Below are 17,538 nucleotides of genomic sequence, written 5' to 3'. Positions count from 1 at the left end.
ACCCTTAACTTTACACAGAGCCAGCCCTGGAAGGCGGGGTTTTCTGTATGACAGACGTTTGAAAACTGTGGCTCTCCCAGCTCAGCTGGGATAGCTGGATGGTAAGTACCAATAAGGCATCAGCCCATATCAGTTCATCAGTCTCTAATACTGAAACTGCTTCAACTACAAAATTCTCCAAAATCTCCAGCAAGTTGACCTAAAATCCCCAGTCAATGAACAATATGCCACTGAACCAGCATTTCCAAAGCAGTCATCAAGGAGCACAACAAGTAGTGACTCAGAAGGTGTATAGACTCTATGAGTCACAGCTTTTTATCAAAGACATGCATCTCACACCTCTCTAAAGGCGGTGCACCTTTGGAGGTAAAGTTAAACTGTTGAAAGGTTGCAACACCTGCTGTGGCTGTAGAGGCTGATATGGGAGAGACATGTTTTGTTGCAGCTGGGGCAGATAAAGGCATCTGGTTGTGCTGCTGCAGATGCACCATGGCGTTTCTTCTCTCTGCATTCCTCCCAGAGGTCATTCTTCCTCTGGTCACTGCTGTGGATGCACAACCTATTTGATCGTTTCCTGGCACTGTGGTCATCTGCAAGGGATTTCCACATGGCAGGGTTGATGTTTCCAGCTTTCATGTCAGGTCTGCAGACATCTTACTAGTACAGTGTTGGTCTGCCCCTGGGCCTGGTACCTAAAGCCAGCTCTCCGCAGAACATGTACTTGGGGATCCTGCCATCTTCCATTCTGTAGACGTGACCAAGCCAGTGTAGACACTGCTGAGACAGGAGTCTTCTGCACTAAGTTTCTGAGCCATGTACAAAGTGCAAAGTAATGGCAACCTTCTTTTCACTTCAGACTCAACCAAGTATCTTGTTATGAGCTGGGCAGCGGGGAGTAGGCTGTATGCAAGAGACCCTTCTAATCCCTGGATCAAGGAAGTATTAAAATATAAGCAAGGATTAAAATTCCTGGTGAGGTGATAGCCATTAAGGGAACAAAGAAAGTGGCTCCACACCAGTGGGAAATGCGTGGGCCTCCCTCACTGACTGAGAGTGGAGTGATGTGAGCTAGAAGCTAGAAGCAGCAGGCTGGGAAGCCAGAGAGACAGAGTGGTGCTTGATTTCTGTTTGAATATAAGACTGTGGCTATGGGGGGGGAAGCAAGGCCCTCTTGGGGTGTTAATGCTGTGAGCCCCTCCATCGTAGGCTCAAGCTGTATATATGTGTAAATAAACTATATATCCTAAAGCAGTGGGGTCAAAAAGGGCCAGATTTGATGAAGTGAAGGGCTGTGTGGGCCGACCAAAGTTGTTGAGCTTTTTTTATGCCACAGGGGCTGGATTAAACTGACCGGAGGGCCGGATTAAGCGCCCAAAGCAGACTTTGGACATGCCTGTCCTAAAGACTCCATACATTAGGGGTCTCTAAGGGACAGAAAGATTCTGGTCATTTCTACTCAGTATGGTGGGATCTTATTTCATGTATTATAGTTTCAGATTTATAAGTATCTATCCCCTATCTAGAGCAATATGGATGTTTTGATCTTAGATTGGGTCAGTGGCGTAGCGTGGGTTGTCAGCACCCGGGGCAAGGCAAGTAATTTGCGCCCCCTAACCCGTGGATTTGCGCCCCCTAAGCGGTGGATTTGCGCACCCTAACCCTAACCCCCAGATGTTGTGCCCGGTGCGGCCGCCCCCCCTGCACCCCCCACGCTACGCCACTGGATTGGGTGGTATCATTTAATATGTTTAGGCTTTGTATGCCCTGCATTTAGCTGGATACAGTATAATTTTTGTTTTGTTTTGTTACTGTTCACCTGTCTTTGTGGTTCTAAAGTAATTTGGAAAACAATTAAAAAACCTTTTAAAAAAACCCAAACAGTTCTATGTTGCTTTGGGGGGCAAAGCCCCCCCAAAAAGGCTACAATTATAGAAAGTAAATATTTTTTTAAAAATCCAAAATAATACATTCTACCCCAGCTCCAGTCCAGCAAACAGGACACAAACTAGTCAAGGGAAGGCCAGATAAAACAAATGGGTGTTTAATAGCCCTCCCAAACTGTGGACTTAAGACTGTAACCCTCTTTCCATATTATATCTCTCTTATCTTGCAATATGCTTTGTCCTTCACTTTCTCAGAGGTTCCCCCCTGCCCCCCCCCCGCCGTAACAGAGACTTCCCTTTTTTCCATGGCATGGTAAGGCATTAGTAAGATACTGGTGCTCTTGTTAACAAAGTTGTGTATGCTTAGTTATTACATGATTATTGAATGAAGAAATGTCAGTGGTTACTTTAAAATAGTAGCTTATGTTTAAAAGGGAGTGGAGAGCTCCACCCTGCCAGAAGCTGAAGAAGGGTGTAGGTCACATACTAACTTGAAATCGCCTCCTCCATATGATTGCTTCTTGCCTCCACTTTGATCCCAATGGCAGATGGCAAAGCAATATGGAAACGTTTACACTATACGAATAGGACTTCTACCTGTCGTAGTACTGTCTGGCTTCCAAGCCGTGAAAGAAGCCCTGATCAACCATGAGGAAGATTTTGTTGACCGACCGGTGACCCCTTTCCTTAGAACAACATTAAAAGGAAGGGGTAAGTTGTGGATAATAAGATGTTTTACTTGTCTTCCCCCCAGGGAACTCATAAGAATTGGAAGATTGAGGGCAGACAAACAAAAGTACTTCACACAGTGCAAAAATTAAACTATTGAATTCAACTATTGAAGGCAAATTGGAGAGCTGTGGAAGATGCTTAGATATGGTTGCCATATTTCAAAAAGTAAAAACCAGGACCCAAATTAGGAAGACCCCAAAATTGTTGAGCTTCGGGGTTTTGTTTTTGTTTTTTACAAAAACACAAATCTTCAGTTAACTTGCCAAAGATCCAGGACAAACCGCCACCTTTCCCCCTGGATGTCACTTCCACCTTTGAAATTCCAGTATGGCAGCCCTAGCCTAGACAACTTTCAGGAAGGATAAAGCTATTCATGGCTACTAGCCTCTATAGCGAAGCTCTTTCTCCACAATCAGAGGCAGTATGCATCTGAATTCCAATTTCTGGAAACAAGAGGAGAACGTAGTGTTGAACTCAAGTCCTGCTTGTGAGCTTCCAGCGAGCATCTCGTTGGCCACTATGACAGGAGGATGAGCCAGCAGGCTCTTGTTACTGTAGAGTGCAACCATTATGGAGCTAAATTTAGAACCTGTTATCATCAGGAGCTGCAGCAATAATCCACTATTAGACTTTTTTTGCCCCCTTCAGTCCCTTTATACTCTAACATTAAACACTTTAACTGAGCATTAGTATTAAAAAGAAAGTGGGAAATGGTGTATAAAGTCGACCACTTAACAACATTTAAGTAATATTAAAAAGTGTTAGAATTTAAGGGAGCTGGTACAATGAGCATGAAGGTACCCCATGTTAAGAAGTCACAATTCTAATAACTACCGGTAATCAACAAAACCCAATCTTCTACGGATTTATCTGTAACCCTTCTATAATGAATAATTACCAATTACTTAAAAATAATAACAAAGAGCGTCAATTGCTACAACTGGACACCTTGGGTGATGACTAAGTGCCTCTTACACACCAGACAGAAGAGTACTTGAAATTAGTTCTGATACGGTGTCCTCTTTCTCTGTATGCCCAGTCAAATAAGATGCTATAATACATGGGTAGGCAAACTAAGGCCTGGGGGCCAAATCTGGCCCAATAGTCGTCTAAATCCAGCCTGTGGACGGTCCAGGAATCAGCATGTTTTTACATGAGTAGAATGTGTCCTTTTATTTAAAATGCATCTCTGGGTTATTTGTGGGGCATAGGAATTCGTTCATTATTTTCCCCAAAAATATAGTCCAATCCCCCACAAGGTCTGAGGGACAGTGGACCATCCCCCTGCTGAAAAGGTTTGCAGACCCCTGCTATAATAGTTCCTAGTTTTACTAGACATAAGGGCAAGGAGGTAATTATAAGGCATCTTGTCTAGTTTTGCTGTGGTTCAGCACCAGCCTTGCATTTCTTGCATGCATAAGCACTTAATTTGGCCTCTTCTAAGCTGGCAACCAACCCAACAATCTTTTGGGCATGAGCATTTGTGACCAATAATTTGTCATTTCTTGATGGCTTCAGGAATTGTATTTTCAAATGGTCACACGTGGAGGCAGCAGAGGCGGTTTGGTATAGCTACTATGCGGAAGCTGGGGCTGGGGAAGAAAGGCATGGAGCACCAAATAGAAGAGGCAGCCCATCGTCTTGTGGAGGTCTTTGCAAGTTCAAAGGGTATGTGATACAAGGGTGATAATGCTGGCATATTCCAGTCTGCTGAAACCTTTATTTGATCTATCTATGTTGGGGTGGAATGTCATGCAGTTTGCTTGTTTTCTTCTGGAACAAATTATTGCTGGAGATTCCAGTATCCTTCCAACCCTAATGTGAAATTTATCAGCTTGACAGTAATATGACAGTAAATAACTTCTTTTGCAGGACAGCCATTTGATCCTTCGGCACCAATCACTAAGTCAATCTCCAGTGTAATATGTGCTTTGACATTTGGAAACCAGTTATCTACAGATGATGAAAACTTTAAGAGACTGCTGGAGATACTTGAAATGAGCTTACAATTTGGAGGCAGCTTTTTCCATGCTGTGAGTTCTCTCCCCCCCCCCCCCTTCCTTATTGAGCCAGGCAGATCTCCCCAACGCCCTAACTCATGGCCAGTAGCACTCAGAAAACCGTTTTGGTCGTGGATAGAGTGTTGGGCATAGATGGAGAAGGCCTGGCTTTAAATACCTGTTTGGTCCCTCTTTCTCAGCCTAACCTTCCTCACAAGGGTTGTTGTAAGGGTTAAAGAAGAAGAAGAGTTTGGATTTGATATCCCGCCTTTCACTCCCTTTAAGGAGTCTCAAAGCGGCTAACATTCTCCTTTCCCTTCCTCCCCCACAACAAACACTCTGTGAGGTGAGTGGGGCTGAGAGACTTCAGAGAAGTGTGACTGGCCCAAGGTCACCCAGCAGTTGCATGTGGAGGAGCGGAGACTCGAACCCGGTTCCCCAGGTTACGAGACTACCACTCTTAACCACTACACCACACTGGCTCTCTTAAAGACGGGAAGTGGGTGGGAATATTCTTCCGTTTTTCAAGGTCCTCAGATCTTGGGTGACATTTCTTTTCTCTCCCCCAGTATTTTGCATAAGTTGTTCTTTTTGCAGTCATGGACAGATAGTACCTCTGATATTTAGTACTATTCTTTTCAAGTTATAAATAAACATTGGGATTTTGCTTCCCTTTAGCTTTATGAAATGTTCCCATGGATCATGCAATATCTCCCAGGAACTCATAAAAAGATATTTTCTGCCTATGACGAGGCAATTTCCATTGTGCTGAAGGAGATAGAGAAACATAGGGAGCAACATTCCCTGACTGAGCCACAGGACTACATTGATTTCTATCTACTTCAGCTTGAGAAAGTAGGTACCATATCCTCACTGTATGTGAATTCTGTTCATCACAAAAATGCATACCCTTGGCTAAAGTAGGCAAATATATGCAAATCTTAGTTAAAACAACACACAAAATTGCTTGATATTAGAAGAAATTGCTTTGTCAAGCTGTGTATACTAGGTTAGGCAATATTGAATACAAAAATGTGTATATTAAGAGAAAATTGCACAAAAATACTGAAGAATTTTCATGAACACCAAAAAGTGAAATGCTTTAAGTCTGTTGTAAAATAAATTTAATGTTTATTGTTATCCTTAACAGACCCAGAATGATCCTTATACTACATATGATGAAGATAATCTGGCTGAGTGTATTCTGGATTTTTTTGGTGCAGGGACAGAGACAACTGCTTCTACTCTGAAATGGGCAATGCTCCTTATTGCAATTCATCCAGAAGTCCAAGGTAAGAGCAGTGCCGGATTTAGGGCAGTGCGGGCAGTTCCCCACACAGGGTGCCAAGGCAAGGGTGGAGAAACTGTGACACAGAGCACTTGACAACATGCACATAACAGAAAGCAAGAGGGAAGTGGGCACCGGAATTTGTCCTTGTTTAGGGCACCCTATTACCAAAGTCTGAGCTCAGGGTAAGAGAGACCTGTTCAGTGACAGCAACAGCCCATCCTGATCCAGGAATGAAATGGTCTGTATTCCGTCCTGAGACTTCTCTCTCAATCTGGAAAATACTTCCCTTCTATTGGCTCTGCTAAGAGCAGGAAGAAACCTCCCTTCCTCCTTTGCAATCTAGTTTCAGTCTAATTCTTCGAGCCTAGAAAGAAAGGTGAACTCACTCGTTTTTACTATTCCATCCTGAGACTTCTCTCTCAATCTAGATTTATTGAAGAGAATCAAGGCACATGTAGAAATATTACTCACATTCCAATAGTCTGTTGTTTAGCTCTGAATGAAGATGGTTAGAAAGCTTTATATGAAATTCTCTTTGGAGTTTGTGGAGTTATGTAAGAACAAGTGAGTAAATATTCTTTTCCCTCAGATAAAGTCTACAAGGAGATGGAAGATGTTTTTGGTTCCTCTCACTCAATCTCCTATCAAGATCGTAAGAAACTACCTTATACCAATGCAGTGATTCATGAGATCCAGCGTGCTAAATATATATTGCTTTTTGGGCCACCTAGGCAGAGTGTGAAGGATGTAAACATACTTGGTTATCCCATTCCCAAGGTACAGACTCTGCTTTCTTTGCTTCATAGCCATTTGGGTCCACATTGTACACATTCTCTCCACATCTCTTCTCTATATATTATGTGGACTGAAGATAACATGAGCCTGGTGAAGTTGATTTCTATATTAGGAGATGTATTGTTTATTTATTAAATTTATACACCATCCTCCATCCAAGGATCACAGCAGTTTACAGTGTAAAAACACAAAAATATATAACATAATAACAAACAAAACAATAACCCAGCCATGCCTCCAGGTGCAATTCTGTTAAATCAGAATTGTGTAGAAAAATTGGGTCTTAACAAGCTGTTTGCAAGATAATGCCCTGCCTGGATATAGTTTGAGTCATTTGTTTCTTCCTTGCAGGGAACCTTTGTTATTCCAGATCTGCGCTCTGTTCTTTACGATCCGAAACAATGGGAGAATCCTAGAGAGTTCAATCCAAATAATTTTTTGGACAAGGATGGAAATTTTGTGGCTAGAGAAGAATTTCTGGCATTTGGAGCAGGTAAATGATTAAGTGATTCATAACCATGTTTACCGGGTTGCTTCAATGAGGTCAAGCTTTGATCAGGAAGGCGTGATAGGGTAAAAAATAAAGGTGGCATTGCAGTACCAGGCACACAGCCAACAGAAATGAACTTTCATTTCATAGAATGGATGTTATGAAGCAAACACTACAAGCAGCAGTTAAAACAATTGCTCTGTGAGATACGATCCTACTCCCACATTGCAGTGTTTTTAGCCAATGAGTGAATGTGGTTAGGTATCGGAAAGAGCAGAGATCTCAGGGCAGGCAGAAAGAATACATAACTGCTGTGTGGCAGGCAGATATTCAATAGGTTAATCTTTTTCTAGTATAGATATTCAAATATGGGAAAGCTTCACCTGCTGGCATTTGTCTTTTATTACCTGTGTGTGACTCATTCCTTATTACTGAGTCCTCTGTCCACCCCACCTGCAGAAGAGAATACAACTTTTCATATGGAATAAAGTGTATGCATATTTAATCCAAATTTGTGTCTTCTTCTGCAAGTACGTGGGACGCGGGTGGCGCTGTGGCCTATACCACAGAGCCTAGGGCTTGCTGATCAGAAGGTCGGTGTTTCAAATCCCTGCAACAGAGTGAGCTCCCATTACTCGGTCTCAGATCCGAGGAGGAGGAGGAGGGGGAAGAAGTAGGAGAAGAGGGGGTGAGAGAGGAAGACGAAGAGACAGAAAGTAAAACCACCCGAATTTAAATTTCCGGCTTAGTTGCAGATAAAAGTCAAAATGATCTTAAAAATCTTAACATGGAATGTAAACGGTCTGAATGAAAAAACCAAAAGAAATAAAATAGCAAATGTTTTGAAAAAGAAAAAACTTGATGTTATATGTATACAAGAGACCCATGTGGCCAAAAAGCATAAACATGTTTTGGTAAACAAAAAGCTAGGAATAGAATTTATAAACTCCGCGGCAGTGAAAAAAAGAGGCGTAGCAACATATGTCAATGAAAAATGGGAACCTAAATTGATCTATAAGGATGAAGAAGGAAGGATTTTGGGAGTACAAATCAACTTCCAGGGGGAAAAGATAAATGTGATAAATATATACGCTCCAAACTCTAATAAACCAGAATTTTTAAAGAAACTAGAACAAGTCTTAACAGAATTAGAAAGTAACAGGCCGATTTTATTGGGAGACTTTAATGCAGTCCCGATACCAGAAATGGACAGACAAACAGAAAAGAAAAAATGGAACCAAGGGAAATTACCAAAATCATTTCAGGACCTGGAAGAAAACATGGATTTAATAGATATGTGGAGATACAAACACCCAATAGAAAAGCAGTTTACATTCTTCTCAGAGGTACATAAAAGCTGGGGTAGAATAGATCAGATCTGGACCTCGAGAGAACTTACTTTAAGAGCCATGAGGTGTGAAATCCATCCAAGAACCCTCTCTGACCATAACTCAGTATCTTTGGAAATAAAGGGTGTAGTACAGGGGGGTTTTAGATGGAGATTGAACGAATACTTACTAGATAGTGATGAGGTGATTGAAAAAGCCAAAGTCACCCTAAAAGAATATTTTGATCTGAACCTCAATGCAGGAACAAATATAGAAGTAGTATGGGACGCCAGTAAGGCGGTCCTCAGAGGCTTTTTCATTCATCAAAACAACTATAAGAAGAAAAAAAGAGAGCAAAGGAAGGATGAAATTCTCAGACAACTAAGGGAGTCTGAGAAAAAACTAATAGAAAACCCGAAAGATGAACAAAGCTTACAAACAATAAAAATACTACAAACACAATACTCGATGGTCACAAATCAAGAGATTGAATGGAAAATTAAATTAACGAAGCAAAAATATTTTGAATCAGCAAATAAATCGGGCAAATTACTGGCCTGGCAATTGAGAAGAAGACAAAAGCAAAATGTGATAAATAGAATAAAGGTAGATGAAGAATTGATAGAAGACCCAAAAAGAATACAAAAAAGTTTCCTAAGATTCTATGAGGAGTTATATAAGAAAGGAGAAGAAAATCCTACCCAAATAGAAAAATATCTTGAGAAATGCAAAGGGAAGACCGTAACAGAAGAAGAAAGATCTCAACTAAACAAACCCATAACAATAGAAGAAATTCAGAAAGCGATAAAAAAAATGAAATTGGGTAAGGCACCGGGACCAGATGGCCTTTCGGCCAAATATTATAAAGTTTTAGGAGACCAATTGATACCAACGCTTTGTGCTACCATGAATAACATTCTAGGAGGAGGGACCATACCTGAGTCTTGGAGGGAGGCACATATAACATTGATCCCTAAATCAGATACGGAAAAATTGAATATAAAGAACTATAGGCCGATATCCTTGTTGAATAATGACTACAAAATTTTTGCTGACATCATGGCTGACAGGTTGAAAAAGTGTTTAATAAATTTAGTCCATAAAGACCAGGCGGGATTTCTCCCAAACAGATTCTTGAAAGACAACATGAGACATATTTTAAATATAATTGAATACTTGGAGGTTAACAACGTCGTTCCAGCAGCAGTATTGATTTTTATAGACGCGGAAAAGGCGTTCGATAATGTCTCCTGGATGTTCTTACTAAAATCTTTAGAGAAGGCAGGGATAGAAGGCAAGTTTATGAAAGGAATAGAGGCAATATATTCAGCCCAATCTGCCAAATTGGTAATAAATAATAATTTAACATCTACTTTTAAAATCGAAAAAGGAACAAGGCAGGGATGTCCTCCCCACTTCTATTCATCATGGTACTAGAAGTACTAGCGAATAAAATAAGATCGTCTCCAGGGATCCAAGGGATCAAAGTAGGAAGAAAAGAATACAAACTCAAAGCCTACGCAGATGACTTGGTCTTATCCCTAGAGGACCCTAAAGATAGTACTAGCAAAGCGCTGGAGATAATAGAGGAATTCGGCAGGTTATCCGGCTTTAAATTGAACAGATTAAAGACAAAAATGCTGATAAAGAATATGGGTAGTGATGAAAAAGAAGAATTAGAGAGACAATTTGGAATTAAGGCGGCTAAAAAAATAAAATATTTAGGAATATGGCTTACACCAAGAAATATAAATTTAATCCAGGACAACTATTCGGCAACATGGAAAGAAATTAAAAAAAATTTAGAGGTTTGGGGCAGAATTAAAATCTCATGGATGGGTAGGATGGAGGCAATAAAAATGATTGTTCTCCCAAAAATGTTGTTCTTATTCCAGAACATCCCAGTAATTAGAGGACTTAAAATATTTAAGGAGTGGCAGAGAACCCTCTCAAGATTCATATGGCAGGGGAGAAGGCCGAGGATTAGATTTAAATTATTAACGGACAAAAAAGAGAGAGGAGGCTTTGGAGTCCCAAATCTAAGATTATATTATGAGGCTTCCTGCCTATGTTGGATTAAGGACTGGATAACCCTAGAAAATACAGACTTACTGGACTTGGAAGGGGCAGACAACAGGTTTGGATGGCACGCCTACCTGTGGTCAAACAAAGAGAGGGCCCATAAAGGGTTCTCAAGTCATATCATTAGGGGCCCATTGCTTGAAGTTTGGGGAAAAAATTAAAAGTTGTTAGAGTGGAGAACACCTTGGTGGCTGTCCCCAACTGACATTTTAATAACCAAAAAGACAAATATGGAAGAGGAAAGACTGACATATGAGGATTTATTGATAAGATCTGGATAGCTGGAAACTAAGACCGTATGAGGAGCTGAGAGGAAGATTAACAGGTTGGATCCAATACCATCAAATAAATTCAATATGGACAAGAGATAAAAAAATTGGAATGAATGAAAAGAAATCTAAGTTCCAGATCGAAATAATCGAAAGTAAAACTAAGTTACTATCTAAAATGTACGACATTTTATTGGAATGGGATACAAAAGATGAGGAAATTAAAGAGGTTATGGTCAAGTGGGCGATTGATCTGGGGCATAATATAGAATATGAAAAATGGTTAAAACTATGGAAGGGTGGGATTAAACTTTACAGCAAGCGCCGCAATCAGAGAAAACCTAGCGAAGATGATATACAGGTGGTATATTACACCAGAAAAATTAAGTAAGATGTATAAGACTGGAAATAAGGCCTGCTGGAAATGCAGATTAAAAGAAGGTAATTTCATACATATGTGGTGGGGATGTGAGGAAGTCAAAAAATTTTGGAATCTGATTTACAACGAATTAAAAAAAATTTTTAGATACACATTCCCCAAAAAACCAGAAGCCTTTTTATTAGGCATTATCGGAGAAGAAATTAAAAAAGAAGATAAAACTCTATTCCAATATGCAACAGCAGCGGCCAGAATGTTACTCGCGCAAAGTTGGAAAAGTACAAATATACCAACAGTGAGGGATTGGCAAACTAAATTATTCGAATTTGTCGAGTTGGCAAAATTGACGCAAAGAATTAGAAATCAGAAAAATACAAAGCTAAAGAATGATTGGAGTAAATTTATGATCTATATTGAAGGCATCTATAGAAACTTACCAACCATAGCAGGTATGTTATAAATCTTTCGATGTATAAACTAATAACCAATACCAGCCGTTAAAAATGAAGGTTTATTTAAAATTAGGAATCCGAAATCAGCAGGGAAGGAAGTCAGTCGGTGTATTTTGTTGTAATAGTTTGGTGTTTTTTTTTTTCTTTTCTTTTCCTTTTTGGAGTTTTCTTCGTTGGATTGTTTTTGTTTCTGTGTTGTATTGAAAATGAAATTTAATAAAAAAGATATATATTTAAAAAAAAGATCCTGCCAACCTAGCCGTTCAAAAGCACGTTAAAGTGCAAGTAGATAAATAGGTACTACTCAGGCGGGAAGGTAAACGGCATTTTGGTGTGCTGCTCTGGATCGCCAGAAGCAGCTTAGTCATGCTGGCCACATGACCCAGAAGCTGTCTGCGGACAAACGCAGTCTCCCTTGGCCAGTAAAGCAAGATGAGCGCCGCAACCACAGAGTTGGTCACGACTGGACCTAATGGTCAGGGGTCCCTTTACCTTTACCTGCAAGTACGTAGAGACTCTGAAACAGGTCACAGTAGCCTTCTCAACCCAAGGGAAAACATGGGGGGGAGGGTTGAGTCACATACTTCTAAGCAACCTCTGTTGCCAGTTAACTGGCAAGCTATCTATACATTAAGGGTAACTCTAGACAGCATGTTTTGAAACCTACTGAAAACAGTAAGATGCTCAAAGACCGCCTTGAAATTTGAGAACAGTGGCAAGCCATGTAAAGAAAAGTCATAGAACATGGCTTCAAATGAATTGTTTAGGATACATTTTCACTTTTGAAGCATTACTGTCAGCTGTCAAAACTCTGGGGAGAATGCAAATAATTAGCTGCTGAATCTAGGCTGTAATCCAAGAAGACTGTTAATGCTATTCTTCAGCAGCAGGAAAGAGATGAACAGAACTCTTCTCCCTGCATATATCTGGGACAGGTGATTTCGTCTTCTTCCTTTTCCTGGTTAGTGAGTCAATTGATGGAGTGTGTCACACTCAGCTATCAGACTTTCATCATCAGCCTCCCAGCAAAGCCTGAGAATAGTCACAGGACCTCGAGCTCCAGCTCTGGTAGAAGATGGGAGGTTTCTGAAGAGGCTGTCAGCACTTTCCCATTCAATTTAAGCAAACAGCAGAAAGAGCAGTCCCCATCTATAGCTTTTGCCTGCTCCATAGAGATGATTGGTTCACAGCTTAAAGGTCTTATCTTAAAGGTGTTTCTCGATGCAAAGGTCTACAGGATGGCTCTTCTGCCAGGGGATCTCTTAGGACAAAAAATCTGGTTTGACCAGTATTTTTGACATTGCTATATTCAGCGTCTGGAACCTTCTCTTAACACTCCAAGTATTAATTAAATTCTAACATTTACTAAGCCTAGAAATTATGAGGAGGATCAGACTCTCCATGAGGTAGAGCTTACTACAATGATCCAAAGTTTAGGGGATCCTTCTGCCCCCAAACTTATAGCTCTGTTGATTAGAGTGTGGTGCTGATAACACCAAGGTTGCAGGTTTGGTCCCTGTATGGGTCAGCTGCATATTTCTGCATTGCAGGGGGTTGGACAAGATAATCATCAGGGTCCCTTCCATATCTAGAATTAATGATTCTATGATTTTATATATTTGAGGGGAAACAGACTAAGAAGAAGATCAACAATGGAGAGCCTATGCATTTTTTAATAATAATAATTTAAAAGGAAACTGCTAATTCCAGGAGGCAGAACTTACTACAATGATCCCATTTTTAATGCCATCTTTCCCAAACCAAGTTCTTCTATGACAGAGTATCCCTATACCTTACTTGGTTGTCTCTAAGGAAGAATACCTCAAGTTCCATTAGCCTCATGAGAAATAGGGGGGGATCTTATGCTCTCTCAAAATATTATGTATAGTATTACTGAATTTGTTTTCAGGATGCAGAACATGTGGATAGCTATACTTTTGCAACTGTCTACATTTGGTGAAAGTTATTGGTGGCACTTGAATCATATGACAGTTCAAATTAGAGTTACTGCTGAAATTGGGTTTATAGCAGTGGGGTTTTCCATGAGACCACTTTTGGTGGTAGGTAGGAAACTTGGCCCACCCAGATTCCTTACTGAGATTTTAAACTAGTTGCTGAGAGTTGGATTTGGTGGGAAATGTTTTGCTCACTTCCCACTTATTTCCTCTTCAGGAGCCCGTGCATGTATTGGGGAGCAGATGGCGAGGATTGAGCTGTTCATCTTTTTCACCAGCCTGCTGAGGGCATTCAGCTTCCACATACCAGAAGCAAAGAAACTCAACAAAGAACCTGTAACAGCGTTGACAATGCATCCCCGTCCTTATAAACTCTGTGCTGTTCCCCGCAGCAGTTCATCGTAAAGCATATACTGTAAAAAATAATAATACTTCCAGCGTCTTATTTCTACATCGTTCTTGTTCTCTTCATCTAACATGTATTGCAGGAAGTTGGACTAGATCCCTTTCAACTCTGCAATTCTCGAATTCTCGAATTCTGTGGCTTTCCCTTGGTTGCTCAGGTGCTACTTTAATTATGTGGTTTGTAGCTACATCTGAGTTTTTAAAATACTCTTTGGGCAAGATATGGAAGGGATGCTACAAACAAATCAGCTGTTGTGCAGAGGATCGGGACATTGAAGGTTTTCTTTGGAATTTAAACAATGTGAAAGGACAATGCCTGCTGTTGACTGGAATTAAGGGGAGTGGGGCGGATTCCTTTATGTTTTATTACCATAGATAATTTGCTATGATGTGCTTGAGAACAGGGGCTCAATACTGCACAGTCTAAAAAACAAGTTATAAACTTTTTTATTATTATCTTATATGCACTAAGGGATTTCATGGGGAAGAAGCCTCCAGTTTGAGGAAATACTGAGTGAGATCCCATGGTCAGAAGCACTCAAGGAGACAGGCGTCCATGATGGATGGGAGTTTCCTAAAGGTGAAATATTGAAGGCCCAAATGCAGACAATTCCAGCAAAAAAGAAAATTGGGAGACATCTAAAGAAACTGGTTTGGCTGCATAAGGAGCTTACAGATCAGCTGAAATTTAAGAAGGGTGTGTACAGGCAACCCTCGATTTGCACGAGTTGCATTCTGGGTCATTGTGTGCAACAGTGGAATGCATGTAAGCCCTGCTAAGTATAATAATTTAATTGACACTGAAATGGAGAAATTCCACTTGAGTGTACTAAGCTAGAAACAGCTCTCTCTGAGTGCCTAGATGAGTTTATCATTAACTATTGTTCTTGTCCTCTGCTACCTAACGCATGAGTGTTTAACCTTAGATCACATAAGAGGCATTGAATTACAACTTCACCATCTTGGAAAGGTGGTGGCTGAGTCATTCTTATGCTCTGTGAGAGTAAGATGCACAGCCTCAGGCAAACTGGAAGCTGTAGGAAGAGAGAGGCCTCAGCTTTTAGGTCTGTTTGGAATTATCTTTTATTTCTAAGATGCCGAGCCTGTGCTGGACGGCACAAGATATTATATGGAATTATTTGGCTGAATCATTTACTGCTTTTTGTTCCACAATTAAAGTTTTGAATCAAACAGATGGGTCTAGACAATTTTTATCCATCCAGTCAATTCAAGCTGTGCAATATTAAAATCTGAAATAAGCCCACCCCGTTACACCCACCCCACCCCCTTTTACTGCTACTTCCAGGTTGTGGTAAAGCACATGTGCAATGATCATTGCCTATATAAGAAATGGAAAAAATGGGAAATCACAAAGGAGGAGCATAAATAGGTAGCTAACAGATGCAGGGTGAATGTCAGGCAAGCTAATCCTCAGAATGAGATGAGTCTTGCAAGAGAGGTTAAAAATAATTTTAAAAGCTTTCTTCAGCTATGTTCCAAGCAGAAGAACAGGTGAGGCTCCTACAGACTGGAGGTGAGCAAAAAAGGAATACCCAGGTAACTACCAACCAGTGAGCTTGACATCGATACCAGAGAAGGTCCTAGAACAGATAATTCAACAGAAAAGAATGCTATGATTACTAAGACCCAGCATGGGTTTCTCAAAAGTAAGTCATTTCAGATGAATCTCATTTCTTTTTGATGGAGATATAAGCTTGGTGGGTCAGGTGAATGATGTGAATATTGTGTATTTTTATTTCAGTAAGGCTTTTGACAAAGACCCCCATGAGATTCTCGCAAGGAAGCTGGTAAAATGTTGGTTGAACTAGGTAATTGTTAGGTGGATTTGTAGCTGGTTGACTGATGGAACCCAAAGAGTAGTCATTAATGGTTCCTCATCATCCTGGGAAAAAGTGACAAGTGGGGTTTTGCACAGTTCTGTCCTGGGCCCATTGTTGTTTTAAAATGACTTGAATGAAGCAATTGATGAGATGCTCATCAAATCTGCAGATGACACCAAACAGGGAGGGCTGGGAGAAGACAGAATCAGAATTCAAAATGACCGTAACAGATTGGAGAACTGGGCGCAAGCTAACAAAATGAATTTCAATAGGGACAAATGTAAGGTTCTGCACTTAAGCAGGAAGAACCAGATGCATAAATATAGGATGGGGGACACCTTGTGAGAAATAGCAGATCTTCAGCCAGAAGTTTATGGAAGTGAGGCACACCTTAGCTTCCACTCTAACCAACGCAATCTCCAGTCATAACATGGCGTCTGATACACTTCTAGGGACTTGTACCACCATTCTTAGGAATTATGAATGAACTTGCTCTAAACAGAAGAAAAGGGAAGGTGGTGGTCCTAAAATGGTACCATATAATAGTTGGGCCAAACTTTAGCCTGGTATAGTTTTGGAGCTGCGTGAGTGTAGTGGCCACCCCTAGTCTGGAGAAATTTGAGGATGTTATTCACAGATTTATTTATTTTTTACCATTGTTGGTTACTTGAATGTTATGGGCTTTCCTTGAGCCAGAGGCCTGGAAAATTACACCTAGATATTAAAGGTCAGCACATCTTCAATTTTATGGCCTCCAATGACAGAGGCGTAGGAAGGGGGGTTGGTGGGGGCACTCCGCCCCGGGTGCCATCCTTGAGGAGGGTGGCAAAAAGGCTTGAGCTGCCAACGCCACAGCACACAATGGCTCACCCCGGCACCGCAGTGCGCAGCGGATCACACCACCCCCTGCGCAGCTCGCCCCAATGCTGATGCCACAGAGCACAGCGGATTGCACTGGCCAGCCCCCTGCGCAGTTCACTCCACCATTACCCCACACTCCTGGCTGTAGAAGGCAGGCAGGCAGGCAGGGGAGAGGATGGGAAGGAGGAAGGCGAGCAAACAATGGAGGGGGCCATCCCTATGGGTCCTGTCCATCCCTATGGGTGCCGCTCGCCCCATCCCATTCATCCCTATGGGCGGTTCGTCCAGCCCCAGGTACCCGAGAGGCTTCCTCCGCCACTGTCCAGTGGTCCATGTTCTAATCTTGTTTACCAAATGCCTTTATCTTTGGGGTTTTTTCTGGTGATTTATTGTAAGGGAATCTTCATTACAATATTGTTCTAAGGCTGGAATCCTTGATAAAATTGCAGCAGCATCTGCATACAGCAGAACTGAAATCCAATGATGGTGTAGCTTGGAAGAGTGGAGCTTTTGTCTGCTTAGGCTTTTAACCAGGTCGATAAAAGCCTTCAATCAATGTTTGTGGCCTCTAACTTGTGCCAGAGATTAGATCTAGAGATGGAATCAAAGGCCCCCTTTAGATCAATAAAGGCGACGTATAGTGATACCACGCTCCATGATGAGTATTTCTCCTTGAGATGTTGGAGCATCATATAGTGGTCTATCTTACTCTTGCCTTCTCTAAATCCCACCTGTTGAGATATACTCAAATGAAAATCAGCTACTCTGCACTCAA

The 17,538-nt window shown here is 41.1% G+C and overlaps 1 protein-coding gene across 2 annotated transcripts in view; it reads left to right on the top strand.

The window, feature by feature from the left end:
- The window catches only part of LOC310844912 (cytochrome P450 2J4-like), a 289,677-nt gene extending 274,425 nt beyond the window's left edge, over positions 1-15,252 (top strand). The window contains exons 2-9 of one of the 2 annotated variants that reach the window (XM_083739658.1): positions 2,432-2,594; positions 4,134-4,283; positions 4,488-4,648; positions 5,294-5,470; positions 5,766-5,907; positions 6,496-6,683; positions 7,053-7,194; positions 13,874-15,252. In XM_083739658.1, coding sequence (XP_083595784.1) covers positions 2,432-2,594; positions 4,134-4,283; positions 4,488-4,648; positions 5,294-5,470; positions 5,766-5,907; positions 6,496-6,683; positions 7,053-7,194; positions 13,874-14,061 — 1,311 coding nt within the window. In that variant the 3' untranslated portion in view covers positions 14,062-15,252. The remainder of the gene's footprint in view (positions 1-2,431; positions 2,595-4,133; positions 4,284-4,487; positions 4,649-5,293; positions 5,471-5,765; positions 5,908-6,495; positions 6,684-7,052; positions 7,195-13,873) is intronic. The other variant, XM_083739659.1, reaches the window with a different exon arrangement.
- The last annotated feature ends 2,286 nt before the right edge of the window (positions 15,253-17,538 follow it).

The sequence above is a fragment of the Podarcis gaigeae genome (genome assembly GCF_964106915.1).
Source record: "Podarcis gaigeae genome assembly, chromosome: 5".
Classification (NCBI taxonomy): Eukaryota; Metazoa; Chordata; class Lepidosauria; order Squamata; family Lacertidae; genus Podarcis; species Podarcis gaigeae.
Note: the sequence above shows the minus strand (reverse complement) of the source record. Positions and strands in the feature narration are given on the sequence as shown.